This window comes from Brassica napus, chromosome C3 (assembly GCF_020379485.1).
Source record: "Brassica napus cultivar Da-Ae chromosome C3, Da-Ae, whole genome shotgun sequence".
Taxonomy (NCBI): Eukaryota; Viridiplantae; Streptophyta; class Magnoliopsida; order Brassicales; family Brassicaceae; genus Brassica; species Brassica napus.
In genome coordinates, this window is record NC_063446.1 from 52,267,563 (window position 1) to 52,282,158 (window position 14,596).

Consider the following 14,596-nt stretch of genomic DNA (forward strand, 5'->3'; position numbering starts at 1 on the left):
GTTCGTCTAGGATCAGGAACGCCTTGGGGCTGGATCTGTTCAGGTGGACACGAGATGGAATGGAGTCGCGAACGGATTAGGGTTCGTCGGTATCGTCGGGTTCGGATTAGGGTTCCAAAGCTAATCGGCGCGCACTGTATCTGTGCGTGAGGGCGCGTCGGTGGTCAGATCGACAAGAGGCTTGCACTGACTGATTCGTCTCGTCCAGGGCTTCGATTTGATATCTTGATCATTTTCTGGATCCTCACGGTTTGGGAGAACGGCCTCTTCGAAGTTCCGAGGCAGATTCCTTTTCATTTAGGGTTTTAGGGTTTTAGCGATTTGGTTTTAGGCTCAGGGTGTTAGAGGTTGTCGTGCTGATAACGTGTTGTAAACTTAAGGATTTAGAACTGTAAGTATCTGTATATTATTAATGAATAAGTGTTCCCTTTATATAGGGGTTACAAGAGAGATAAATGAAAATACAATAATAGGAAATATTACAAATCATAAACATAAACGAATTAGGAAATTGGCAAGTTGTAGCTGCATCTCTCTCCTCTCCAAGTCTCGCGGCCGCCTCTCTCTCTCTCTAGGGTTGGGCCGTCTCTCTCTAAGTGTATAGGCCGGTTATGGACCGGGCCGGTTATGGACATCCACCAATTGATTTATAACAATAGCATGCATTTTAACGATTTTGTTTAACAAGTTTGAAGTTGTTAGTTTTCTGGTATCAAATTTTCTTTTTAAAAATGTTAATGTGTTAATTGGTTATCTAAAAATAAGTTGAGTACTAAATGGGAAGACGAAATATCTTATTCAGTAACAAAATATATAAATTAATAATGTATGGATTATGGTATTTATTATTTTATATAGTTATTAATTCTTAAAAAGTTTCCTTTTTAGATATTTTTCAATTTTCAAATATATTTCTTTATAGAATAAGTAAATAGTTAGCTCTACTCTATATAAATTAATTACATTTTAGAAATTTGACTTTCATATTATTTTATTATGTATTATTTTGTGTATATGAATATGTTTCATAGAATTAAGATGTAATTTTAGATATAATTTTACTAAATATTATTAATATATACTGATGTGTAAATAGTATAAAGATAATTCTATTGTGAATATAAAACCAATAATACAATGTTTTTGTAGTTATATATATATATATATATATATATATTAATTTATAATTTTAATGAGACATATATTTACCTAAAATATCTTTTAAGATCATTTTTATTATCTTAATGAGTCGTGTCATATTCTGAATCGGTCCAACTCAGGAATGAAATTTTTTATTAATTTATCATATTTATTAATTTATCGAGTTTTCACTATATATTTTAGTAGGAAATAAAAATTATGTGAGTGTTATAAATCATGGAGTGGATTGCCATTAACTAGACCCGGTCCAAGACCGGTCAAACACCTAGAAGATGGAGAGATGGCCGAAGCCAAGAGAGAGGAGAGAGAGAGAGAGTCGACTTTAGGAGAGAGAAAGACGGCCACAAAGCTTGGAGAAAAGGAAACCCTTTCATTTTCCTTGTAGATGTAATCTTTCCATTATTATGTATTAGTAGTTTTCCTAATCCTAGTGAATTTAGGTTTTTGGATACTTTCCATTTATCTTCATCTTGTAATCCTTATATAAAGGAACCCCTTTGATCATCAATAAGAACACAGAAATATTCAGTCTCTAAACTTTTCGTTTTACAACACGTTATCAGCACGATGACTCCAAAACCCTGAGACAAAACCTAACCTAAAATCCGTCACACATAAACCTTAAATCAGGCGCAACTTAAAATCGATCTATATCTCAAACCCTGAGGAACCAGACGATGAACCACATATCAAATTGAAGCTCTTGACGAGAAGAATCCATCCGCGTAAACCGTTCGTCGATCCGATCTCAGACGCGCCCATACTCGCAGAAACAATACTCGGCGCCGTCTTGGTCTTTTGGAACCCTAATCCGAATCAACAAGATTTTCTAGCCAAATTCAAATCATGTGAAAGATAAGTTTATCATACCTTAGTTGTTTGATGATATCTTGTTCAGATTATGGTGTTCATGTAATTTAATACTCCTTGTTTTTATTTCATGAACTGAGAGGAGTTGGTGCAAAGATCTAATCCCGAAGAACCCTAGATTGTTCTTGCTTGTGTTCCAGCTTGCAAATACCCGATCAGCTAAAGCCCTTAAGCGTTCCTGATCCTAGACATTCGCAGCTCCCTGTTCACAACAGAGCTAGTCCAGTTCACATCACAGCCAGCTTGAGTTCCCAATCAACTAGCTCGCGAACTAGATAAGAAGAAGACGCGTCCCGATCGCGTCCGACGACCTCAGCACACATCCGTGACCAGACGCAAGACCGTTCCAGACAGCTCGCGTCTCGTCCCATCTTGCGACCCGATAAGGAGCCAGATCGCGTCCGTGTACAACTAGAGGTTCATCTGACTTTGGTGGTCCGGTTCAACCCTACAAAATAAAGGTAATTCGAAATCTGAAAACAAGAATCGAACCTGGTTGTTTTGTAAAGATTGAAACCCTAAAAGATAATCTCTAAAACTAAAAGCCATAGGTTAAATAGTTCAATCCCCTATGAGTAAATTGAAGCTCTATAAGTTCGATCTAAACCTAAGAACGCGATTGATCCATTGATCAATTAAGATCAGAACCTTAAAGGTTTTTGAATCTCAAATCAAATCCCCTTGATCAAAGATCAAAGTTTTCGAAATCCCCTAAAACCCTAATTTTGGAAAATCGGTTTTTTAATTTTGATTTGAAACTTGAGTATTTGATTGATCGCCTAGAGCTATGATTAGGATTGTTTTAAAACTTGAATCTGAATCTTGTTTAAACTAAAATCCTAATCTCGAATTTTAAAATTCCTAATGGCCTTGAAACCCTTAATCTTGATTGATATTCCTAAAGGCCTTGAAACCTTAAATCTCTCATTACTTAAAGCTTGAAAGATTGATTTAAAAATTTTACATATTGAATGAGAGTTAGGTTGCTAGATTATTTAATTCTAAAACCTAATAGATATGCAACTAAGAAATAGGATTGAAGGCATCTAGATCCTGTTTTTGTATATGGCCGTGTGGCTTAATACATTGTTCATACTTGCGGCCTTGTGCCCTTGATTGATTAAAAGCCGTGTGGCTTAGTGCATATCAAAGTGACCGTGTGGCCTAGTATCCGGATGTTTATATAAACCGGATTGCATCATGATCCGATCCTTAAGATCGTTGTATCTTATAATGGCCGTGAGGTATAAGCATCACAATGCAAAGCCGTATGGCCTAAGCATTATAGAGAGACTTATGAAATCATATGCACTGATTATTTAAATTGGTTGCAAGAATTCTAAATCATGAATTGATTGATGATTTCAGATGCCGAGATTTGAACCCATGGATTATGCAATTTTAAATCTCTCTGGAGATAATTATCAAGAATGAGAAATGAACACTTCAATTGCCCTGAAGTCTAGAGGACTCAAGAAATGTATCATTGAAGGAAATGATGAAATTGAAAGTGAAAAGCATAGAGCCATTACAATAATGCGCCATCATCTTACTGAGGAACTGAGAAATCAGTATCTACATATTGAGAATCCTCGTGACCTTTGGACAGAATTAAAGTCTAGATACGCTATGGTATTATTACCAAAGGTCAAACATGAATGGATGAGTCTCAGATTCCAAGACTTTGAGACAGTGGCCGAGTTTCATTTTGCCTTGTCCAGGGTAGTGTACCAACTGAGATTATGTGGAGAAGAGGTAACAGATAATGATGTTCTATTCAAGACATACTCCACATTCCATCCAGAAGATTTGTTGTTAAAACATATCTACATAGAAAGAGGTTCTACCACTTACAATGACCTGATCTCTTGCCTAACGGTGATTGAGAATGACAAGGTACTAAAGAGGAACAGTGAGATGAGATACCCTGATACAAATGAGACCGATATAGATCAGGATGAATCCAAGGGAGCCGTGTCCAATATAACTCAAGGAGTGGCCGGCATGTCTATTGACTAAGAGGGATCTCGACATTTTATTTTAAAGTCCTTGATTTGTGATTTGCTTTAACCTAATTGTCATTCACGATTTTGTATATACAATGGAATTGGTTTTGAATTCATTATCTTGCCTGATCTTACTTGAACATATGAATTATTCTATTTTTGCCTAAAGGGCATAAAACCAAGTAAGAAATCATGAATGGGTATAGTAAGCATAGTAAAGAAACTATGGCTAAGGCGTTGCCTTAAAAGGCATTATACACACCCAAAAGAACATGTGACCCATTGAAGTTATAATGTATGGTTTCCAAGTAGAAACAATGGGTAAGGAAGGAAACAAGTTCCTTTAGATTTTAAGAAGAAAAACGCCTAAGACCTTGAAAGAAAGTGATCGAGACTATACCTATGATCTCTATTGATCAAAACTATGCTACAAGATCAGTATGATAAGAGACAAGAGAAGTGGTGACTATACTGATATATCCCACGAATTGTTTTACACTATATGGCATGATAGGATTAGCCATCCTAAAGTCTAAACCTGATGCAAAGATTGAAAAGGCACAAAGTTATCCCATAAAAGATCTCACGTTGTGAAACATGTACACAAAGGGAAACTCATTAGGCTTAATTGTCCCAAGCACCACGATCTTATAGTATGGTCATGAGGGGGAGAGAGGATAAACCCATGATCAATACTACAAGTTCGTATACCACTATGGTCTAAGACCATGTTATATGGCTCGGTCATTACTCGGCCATAAAGGACTATTCCTCGGCCGTAGAGGCCATGATACAAACGGCCAAACCAAAGAGGCCATTACCCGGCTGAAGAGACCATGAGAATAAACGGCTCGGCTGTGACTTGGTCGTGACTTGGCCGCATAGTGCAGGCTTGGCCGCACACGTTCCATTACCTATAAAAGTTCGGCCAAGTAAGCCATCACCTATAAATGATTGGCCATGTAAGCTATTATCTATAAGGATAAAACTATAAAGTCTATAAGCTTGGGGACATTATGAATTTACATGTATAGAATGATAATATGCATCAGGCCATATAAGTGAGCATAGATATTCCCATCTCAGATTGAATACGGGTCATAAAACCATACATACACCATCTTAAGAGATTTTGAATAAACCACCACATACATACATGTGCCGTCTACGATGGAACCTCAGAAGAGGATTGGGAATATATAAGAATAAGATCTTCTCCACGAATTCAAAGGACCGTGAGCCAAAATATGGGTGATCAAATAGTGGCCAGGTACGGATTGCATGAAACAAATGAATCCGAATATTAAAGGAGAAAGATTATAAGCTGGATAAAGAATGTTAAAAGTACGAATGGTTTTAACCATCATTGTCTTGGCAAAGATCCTCGGACTAGAGATTATAATTTAAGACGTCCAATGAAAGATTATATAAAGCTAGCTAATTGAGAAGCTAATCGAAATGCCAGACACTGACCCGAGAAATGACTAACCAGCTTAGCACCAAATGAATGTCCTAGAAGAGACATAATCAAGTTGTTATAGAGTCTATACAAGATAGACCAAGTGTTCCATAAGATAAAGGAATCTCGGATAGAGAAATGGTGCATAGAATACAGATCCGAGATTATAAGAGAAACCATACCAGACATTGAGAAAAGGTTGCGCAGCTACACATCTAAGGTACCAAACCATGTAGTCTTGGGACGCCAAGCTACTAGGTAACAAAGGTCCTGGATAATAAAATCTCAAAGTGATCAGATCATGTCTGGAACAAAATGGAACCACATGAAAGTGTCGACACACACACACATTTGTATAAAGATACATAAATTTATAGCACTTGAACATAAAGAGATGAACGAGGATCATGAACCCACGAAAGAGTACTCATACAATCATAAAAGATCATAGAGATTAGAAAAGATAAAACGTGGAGGTTCAAAGTATCTAAAAGAGAGATGGGCGTATTGGCCATATACATATATAGAAACGTCATCTGATAAACCAGTGAAATAGATGGAACTTGTGAGATAAAGAAACCGTGAGAGAAGGCACATGATCACGAGGTCTAAAAGTGTTCATGTCTTCCTACTTAACAGCATTAGATTATAGCTTGTTACACAAGGTACTCACAGAGATCAAAGGAACAGATTATAAGGAGATAAACTCCTATGTGGTGGATGCTGCTACATAATTTTCGAAATTGAAAATGGTCTGGTCATAAGAAATAAATTAGATACAAATGATGTAGTAAGCAGTATATGGATCACTGGATAAGATGAAACAACAACTTCGTTCCTAAGCTGATTCATGGACTGAAACATAAAGCAGCTGCATATAATATGTAAAAGAAATTGATCACGCATGATCATTGATCTTGGAGTTGTATAAAAGACAATCCAATACAGTCCATATATTTGAAATTTCTTGTGATTATACTAAACCTAAAAGAGGTTAGTAGGCATAGAATAAATCTATATGGGTGTCCGACCAAAAGCGTCCGGCCCCGGCCCTTCAAACTAAAGATGTCCGACTCTGTCCGTTTAAGGGTGTCTGGCTCTTCAGCAAAGAACGTCTGGCTCCTCGAGTAGACGTGTCCGGCTTTTAAGACTAAAAGGCGTCTAGCCCTTGTTCTTGATCACGGGCTAGTAGAGACAAAAGATCAACCGGATACAAATGTATTGTAGTTCATAAGCTTGTGAGAGCCGAGATCTATGACCTAATAATATATATTTCAGTGTGTGATATAATCCACAGCAACAGAGGTCATGAGACACCATCAAGAGATGGATAAAGGACTACAATGTCCGAGATAGATATGGTACTACCTAAGGCAAAGAAATCGATGTCCACATCCATGAGAGTGTTCGGCCGCAGACCCATAATAAGAGATTATAAACTCACAGCAATGATCATTGATCTTGAACATTCATGAGACAAGTAGTGGACATGTATAGAAGAGGTCTATGATCCAGACATGGATCGGCCAGGTCGAGATACAGGTTCATGATAACCACGTCTAGTACATTGTCCATAAGTACTTAGTTTGTCCGATCAAAGTAAAGAGTTAACAGTAGACGATCAAGTCTAGACTGTGGACACATGCAAACACGATTTGCAAAGACCAAATAGTGATCCCCGAGAACAATATGGTTCACATTGTTTAGCACACATGCTTTACCGGGACACTCAATGTCAAAAGACATGAGAAACGACCTAAGAGGTCGAAGTGGTCTAGATACGGCTTAGTAATGATATTGGCCGATTACTCCCTTCCTACATATACATGAAAGATCACGCACCAAGATGCGTAGAATGTAGAACCTACACTGAGGTTCACATCAGGGGGAGTAGTGCGTGTTGTACTCTTTTTCCTTCATCATGGTTTTGTCCCACTGGGTTTTCCTGATAAGGTTTTAATGAGGCAACATGAAGCGTACTACAAATCATGTATGGTTATGGCATCCAAGGGGGAGTGTTATAAATCATGGAGTGGATTGCCATTAACCAGACCCGGTCCAAGACCGGCCCAATACCTAGAAGATGGAGAGATGGCCGAAGTCTAGAGAGAAGAGAAAGAGAGCCGACTTTAGGAGAGAGAAAGACGGCCACAAAGCTTGGAGAAAAGGAAACCCTTTCCTTTTCCTAGTAGATGTAATCTTTCCATTATTATGTATTAGTAGTTTTCCTAATTCTAGTGGATTTAAGTTTTTGGATACTTTCCATTTATCTTCATCTTATAATCCATATATAAAGGACCCCCTTGATCATTAATAAGAACACAGAAATATTCAGTCTCTAAACTCTTCGTTTTACAACAGTGAGGTAGTTTTGGGAATTTTTTTCCCTTCCAAATTGGTAAAAAGAAAATGAAACAAACTAATCAAATGTGGGTTTGGGACTTATGATGCGTATGCCGTTTAGAGTGAATAAAACAACAGGACGTCACGGTTTGATTGCCGCAGACGACAGGATGTCCGAAACCGACAAGAATACTTGTAGAAAGGCATGCATAGAGACTTCCTGTCCTACAAATGGCGAAACGAATAGGAAGCGATGAAGGGTTCGCGGAGATATTCAATAGGGAGGTGGGCTTCTCTCATCCGAGGTCAATATCTCGTCGAATCTCCGCCTCTGAGGTTCTCATTTTACTCCTTACTGCTCGAATATTCCTCGATGGTTATATCACACACTCTCTCTCTCTCTTGCTTGTTTCCGTTTTCCGATGAGACTTTTGAAACTCAGGGAGGGGTTCTTCTTATCGTGTACAAAATGTGGATTTTGGATGCTTATGTCATAAGTATTAGAAAGTCTTGTCATCTTTCTGGATTTGTACTTTGAATTCATGGATCGTAGTGGTCATTTCCAGGGACAAAGTTTCTAGAGGACGATCTTGAATCAACACAACGCTTTGAGAATCATAACCACAAGTTGTAGTTTTCTGTAGGACTTTGTTAAATTTAAATGTATTGATTTTTGCTAGTTCAGGGGATAGTGAAGAAACTCGATCTATACGGGAAGTTAAATGGGCATGAAGGATGCGTCAATGCTGTGGAGTTCAGTTCCACTGGAGATATTCTTGTTTCGGGCTCTGATGATCGACAAATCATGCTCTGGAACTTGTTGAATGGAACCAGGACACTGACTTATCCTTCCGGCCACTGTGAAAATGTGTTTCAGACTAAGTTCATACCCTTCACAGATGACCGGACCATCATAACATCTGGTGCCGACGGACAAGTATGTGTCTGATATAAATCGTATATATAGAGTATAGTTAGTTTTCTCAAAGAAGATGTTATACTTGCTTTAAATCATCTAGTGTCGATTCCATTTTGCAGGTAAGACTTGGTCAGATCCTGGAAAATGGTAAAGTGGAGACGAAAAGACTCGGGAGGCACCATGGTCGCGTGTACAAGCTTGCTGTTTTGCCTGGAGATCCTAACGTATTCTATAGCTGCGGCGAAGATGGTTTTGTTCAACATGTTGAGCTCTATATCTCTCAATGTCTTTTCATTTCTCAATCTCAGGTTCTGAACTTGTCTTTGTTTCTTCATCGGACAGTTTGATATACGAAGCAGCACTCCCACCACGGTTTTGTATTCCTCTCCGTTCACACACGGATGCAGGAGACATCACTCCAGCAGTAGAATCAGACTTAATTCTATAGCCATAGATCCCAGGAACCCACATTATCTTGCGGTTGGGGGTTCCGACGAATACGCACGAGTTTACGACACCAGAAGAGTACAGTTAGCTCCCGTATGTCGCCACATCGTACCAGACGCCCCTGTCAACACCTTTTGTCCTCGTCATCTCCGAGAAACCAACAGCGTTCACGTCACGGGATTGGCATATTCCAAAGCCAGCGAACTACTGGTCTCTTACAACGACGAGCTCATTTATCTGTTTGAGAAAAACATGGGTTTCGGTTCGTCCCCCGTTGGTATCTCTGCAGAGAAACTACAGGAAATGGAAGAACCACAGGTGTATACAGGTCACCGCAACGCGCAAACGGTTAAAGGAGTGAACTTTATGGGTCCAAATGATGAATACGTGATGAGTGGTTCAGACTGTGGTCACATTTTTATATGGAAGAAGAAAGGAGGTAAGCTTGTTCGGGCGATGTTGGGTGATAGGCGAGTGGTGAATCAGCTCGAGTCTCACCCGCACATAACGTTTATTGCGTCCTGCGGGATTGAAAGAAGCGTTAAGCTCTGGACGCCAGTGTCAAACGATGTTATGTCTCTCCCAGAAAACATCGAAAAGGTAATAATCACATCTCCTCTGGACCAATGTTTCCAGACACTGAAGCTGTGTTGTTTTGGGGAAAGCAGGTAACGGAATCGAACAGGGTAGGAAGAGAAGAGCAGTCGAGGGTGACATTGACCCCTGAAGTAATCATGCATGTTCTGCGGCTACAGAGACGTCAGACATCGGCTTTTACAGAGAGGAGATACGTTTTGACTGACGTGGACGGTGATGAAGAAAATGAAGCTCAGTTTATTTCAGGGTTAGTAGCTGGCGATGATGACTCTTCAGAAAGAGAGTGTAATGTCAGCTAAAGTCCTAAACTAGTGTGTGATATATATACATAGTAAGAGTACAAGTGTTCTCTTTCATGTGTTTGAAATTTACTTGTGGGAGTATTTTGCTTGTGTGTTTGTAACTCTTAAATAATGAAAACAAGAAAGAGTGATCTTGCAAAAGGAAATCTCCTGATTAAGCTCGAAATCAACGGTTAAACACACAAAAGGACGTCCTCCAAATCAGAATCGTCACTCACAAGTCAAAAAACTCGTGATCTACTAAGGAAGTAAGGCCATCGGTATCGGGAGCCCTTAATCCCGTCCCGTAGATATAAATGGGTCGAGAATAAATGAAAAAGAAATTAAAAGAGAGTGGGACAGACCTTTAGTAAGGGCTGTTCGGGCTCGTCCCGTAGGCGACGTGGCAGCACGGGAGTGGACGATGGAATCGGTGATTTGTTCGGCTGTTGTTCTCCTCGAGAATTCCGAAATCGAAATCAAAAACAAAAATCAAAAGCTCGATGGCGATGGCGATGGCGAAACCTTGATCTCCAAATACATCTCTTCAAATCGAAAGCCAACCCTGCGTCTTCTCTCTTTCACTGGAGTGGGAGATCTCTTTATCTCCGTTGGCGAGGTCGCAGCTTCCGTCGTCGTTTGATCCCCAGATCCTCCTCCAAAGCTCAATCCACATCGGTTCGCTTCCGTTCCAATACGACGAGAACCAATCCTCCCCAAAACCTTTGAGAATCGTCCCAATCTTAACAAGGTTTGTTTTTCAAGTCCGATCTGATTTCGAAATTTTTTTTAGGGTTTTGTCGAAATTCGGCGAATAAAATGGTATTTATCCGATGTTGTTTGATAGATTCGATGGCAAAAAGATATAGATTCATTGGTTTGAGAACAATTGTATAGATTCTAGGGTTCAGCAATTTATGATAGTTCGTATAGATTTCAAAAGCTTTCTATGGTTCGATTGTATGATTGTTTCGTTGTAGCTTGTGTGATTGTTTCGTTTTGATTGTATGATTGTTTAGTTGGTAAAAAACATCCTTATTCGGTTCAAATTTCTATGTTTGATTGTTTAGTATAGATTTGAACAACTGTATGATAGTTTCGTATAGATTTCTATGGTTCGAGATCAATTTTTTAACTGGTTTAGAGTTTGATATGTGTGCAAATTCCAATCTGTGAAAATAAGCTCATGTCATTTGTATAGATTTGATTCGTATAGACTAATAGTTTAGAGTTTGATTCGTTTAGATTTAAATATCTCATGTCATTTGTCTTGATTAGCTTTCTTCATGAGACTTTGCATTTTCCATAGTTCGTAGTTTATAGATTAATGTTTTTTTTTAATCTTGCAATAGTAATGCATTCAACTGATTGTTTCTCTGTCTTGTGTTAGACATTTTGTGGTTGGAAATATTAAATGTTAGATATATATTTAAGTCACTGATGTTTTAAAAGAAAGTTGATAGCTTTTTAGTTGTGTAATAAGTTGGGATTAGACATTTCTTGTTCGGAGTTTGCCATTAAGGAGGTGATGTACTTTGTATTCTTCACTTCCTCCTATTTAAATCTCTGATCATTTCTCTCTTCTATCATCTCATTAGTCTTTCTCCAAGAAATCTCTTATATTTTCTTACTGTTATGGATCCAAGCAATCTTCGTAGCCAGTCCTCTAGCTACATAGGACTGCTTCACAGTCAACAAGGTAGCGTTTTCCATGAAAACTTTCCTTATGAAAGTTTTCATTCTAGTGTTAACTTTGGAGAATCACAGACTTTTCCGGCTTTCAGTTCACAACAATCTCAAGACGCACCAGTAGAGACACCAGTACAGACACCAGCAGCCCGTGTTGTAAGACGCAAATGGAATCCAGCAGATGACGAGGTACTGATCAGTGTGTGGCTTAACACTTCCAAGGATGCTATTGTTGCAAATGAGCAGAGGTCGGGGGCCTTCTGGAAACGGGTTGCTGCTTATTATGCATCAAGTCCTCATGGAAGAGAGGATGGTGTGAGAGAGCACGGTTGTTGCAAGAAGAGGTGGCACAGAATCAATGAAGATGTTAACAAGTTCTGTGCCGCATACTCGGCAGCAGAGCGACAAATGAGCAGTGGTGAGACTAACACTGACGTTCTGAAGAAGGCGCATGACATTTTCTTCTCTGATCAAGAGCACAAGTTCACACTTGAACATGCTTGGTGTGTGTTGAGGTATGAACAGAAGTGGCTCAGCCTTAACACACCCACGGCTGGTGGCGTTTCGAAGAGGAAGAATGTGGAGATAAATTCCCAAACTTCTACCAACGAAGGTGTCAAGGCTGCTAAGGCTAAAAGAAATTCGGGTTAAGGGAAGTCCGTGGCTGAGATTGCGACCGTTTAGGAAATGAAGAAGGACGATTTGGTGAGGAAGGAGAGACTGTCGAGGCTAGCAATACTAGACACTCTCCTTGCCAAGACTCAACCATTGAGTGAGGCGGAAGAAGCTGTGAAGAATAAGCTCGTAGCCGAGTTATTCTGAAAAAAAATAAGAAGAAGATGTCTCTTTATGTCTTTAATTTTCTGTATGCTCTATGTTCTTGTTTGGTGTTTTCTCTATGTAGTTCCGGTTTCCTTAAATGGGTTTTTATAAATGAATCATTTTCTTTTAATGTGTTTGCTCTATGTTTGTGTATAGCTCTTTGTTTCTAACTGTATAGAGCTATTTGTAAATAAATGTGTATAGCTCTATGTTTGTAACTGTATAGCTCTATGTGTATCTAATTTAAATTTCGACAATGTATGCATGTTAAGTAAAAATGGGACGTTACAGCTATACGCAGCCATCAGATGACGAGGATTTATTTGGAAACAATGACGACAGTGACTACAGCGAGACGGATGATCTCATACAGCGTGACAAAGCTGAGTTAAGCTTGGAACGTAGTTCACAGGTTCACTACCCTCCGCAACCGGAGGTTGAGTTTGGTTTCCCGCAGTTTTGCTATCGTGGTGCTAAGCCACTGCTTGCAACGTCTAACACTAGGCAATATCAAGGTATGTGCTAGTTAGTTACTGACTTGCTTATGTGCTAGTTTGTGTATGTGCTTAGCTAGTTTTGCGTATGTGAAACAGGGAGAAGATATTACACTTGTGCGAAGAAAGACGACGGTGAATGCCATGTCTACAAATGGTGGGATGAGGCGCTGATGGAGGAGATGAGAGCCAGAGATATACACGTGCTTCAGCTGGGTGAAAAGGTAGAAAGCCTAACCCTTTTGACTGACTATGACACAGAGCAGAAGATACGAAACCTAGAGAAGATTATGGGTGATATGGCTAAGGAGAAATCTTCTTTTAGTTATGGGTTTGAGTGCTTTGTAATAGGCATAGTTGTTCTTGTTGTTGTAATAGGCTTGGTGGTTATGTTTGGATAATTTTAACTATGTAATCGATGTATTTTCTCGGATGTAACCGACATGGTTTTGTATTTTCTCGGATGTAACCGATATGGTTTTGTACTCTTTTATTTGTGCTCGTGACCAAATAGAATGGCTGACCATAAATCACATGATCACAAGTTAGATTGTTTATACACATGTTTAACCATAATAAGTTAGATTGTTTATACACATGTTTATTTCATTTATAACCATAAGTCACAAGTTGAGTTTATTTGTACCAATAAGTCACATGATCCAAAGCCACATGTTTATTTTGCTTTCTACCAATAAGTCACAAGATGTACTAAAGAGTTTATACCAATATTCATTCACGGGAGGATTCGTAGAGACTTCTTCTTTATCATATAAGTATTGAGACTTCTTCTCTCATTACAAATGTGCAAAGTCTCATCTTCTCTTAAATTTCTAAACATTTTTTTTCTCTCGTAAAAATTGTCAATGGCTTCTTCTTCCCATTATCATTACGACAAAGATGATGATGATGAATCAGATGACGTATTTGAAGATTTATTTGAAGAAATTGATTTCAATCCAAAACCAAAAGAGCGAAAAACACGAGTTTTTATCGAGAGACACCGGGAGGAAGGCCATCAGAAGCTCTGGAATGATTATCTTAGCGAAACTCCAACATACCCGCACAATGTATTCCGGCGACAGTTTCGAATGAACAAGGCATTATTCTTGCGTATTGTGCATCGTCTCTCTACAGAAGTTGAGTATTTTCAACCCAGAGTAGATGCAACCGGACGTTCGAGTCTAACTCCGCTCCAAAAATGTACCGCAGCAATTCGTCAATTGGCGTATGGTGGTGGGTCTGACACAGTTGACGAATATGTCCGAATTGGTGAAACAACAGCTCGAAGAAGTTTGCACAATTTTTCCGCGGGAATAATCCACTTGTTTGGCGATGAATACCTAAGACGTCCCATACCGGAGGATCTGCAAAGACTACTATATATTGGAGAACAACGTGGGTTTCCAGGGATGATTGGAAGCATCGACTGTATGCATTGGGAGTGGAAGAATTGCCCCACGGCTTGGAAAGGAATGTATTCACGAGGAACCAGAAAACCAACGATT

At 39.0% G+C, this 14,596-nt stretch overlaps 3 protein-coding genes across 4 annotated transcripts; all 3 read left to right on the forward strand.

The window, feature by feature from the left end:
- Positions 1-3,567: 3,567 nt before the first annotated feature.
- LOC125583165 lies at positions 3,568-4,050 on the forward strand. The gene has a single exon (XM_048749763.1). It carries the CDS (start codon positions 3,568-3,570, stop codon positions 4,048-4,050), a length of 483 nt encoding a protein of 160 aa, XP_048605720.1.
- Positions 4,051-8,009: 3,959 nt separating this feature from the next.
- On the forward strand, positions 8,010-10,250 carry LOC106346495 (DDB1- and CUL4-associated factor 8). Of its 2 annotated transcripts, none has more exons than XM_013785847.3 (5): positions 8,010-8,175; positions 8,525-8,776; positions 8,878-9,021; positions 9,101-9,805; positions 9,874-10,250. In XM_013785847.3, the coding sequence occupies exons 1-5, from the start codon at positions 8,071-8,073 to the stop codon at positions 10,099-10,101; spliced, it is 1,434 nt and encodes a 477-aa protein (XP_013641301.1). In that variant the 5' UTR covers positions 8,010-8,070; the 3' UTR covers positions 10,102-10,250. The 2 variants fall into 2 exon arrangements, with proteins under 2 accessions (XP_013641301.1, XP_013641302.1); XM_013785848.3 differs by having other exon boundaries at positions 8,087-8,175; positions 8,520-8,776.
- A 1,468-nt stretch (positions 10,251-11,718) lies between these two features.
- LOC106349765 (glutathione S-transferase T3-like) lies at positions 11,719-12,423 on the forward strand. Its single transcript, XM_022697800.2, has one exon. It carries the CDS (start codon positions 11,719-11,721, stop codon positions 12,421-12,423), a length of 705 nt encoding a protein of 234 aa, XP_022553521.2.
- The last annotated feature ends 2,173 nt before the right edge of the window (positions 12,424-14,596 follow it).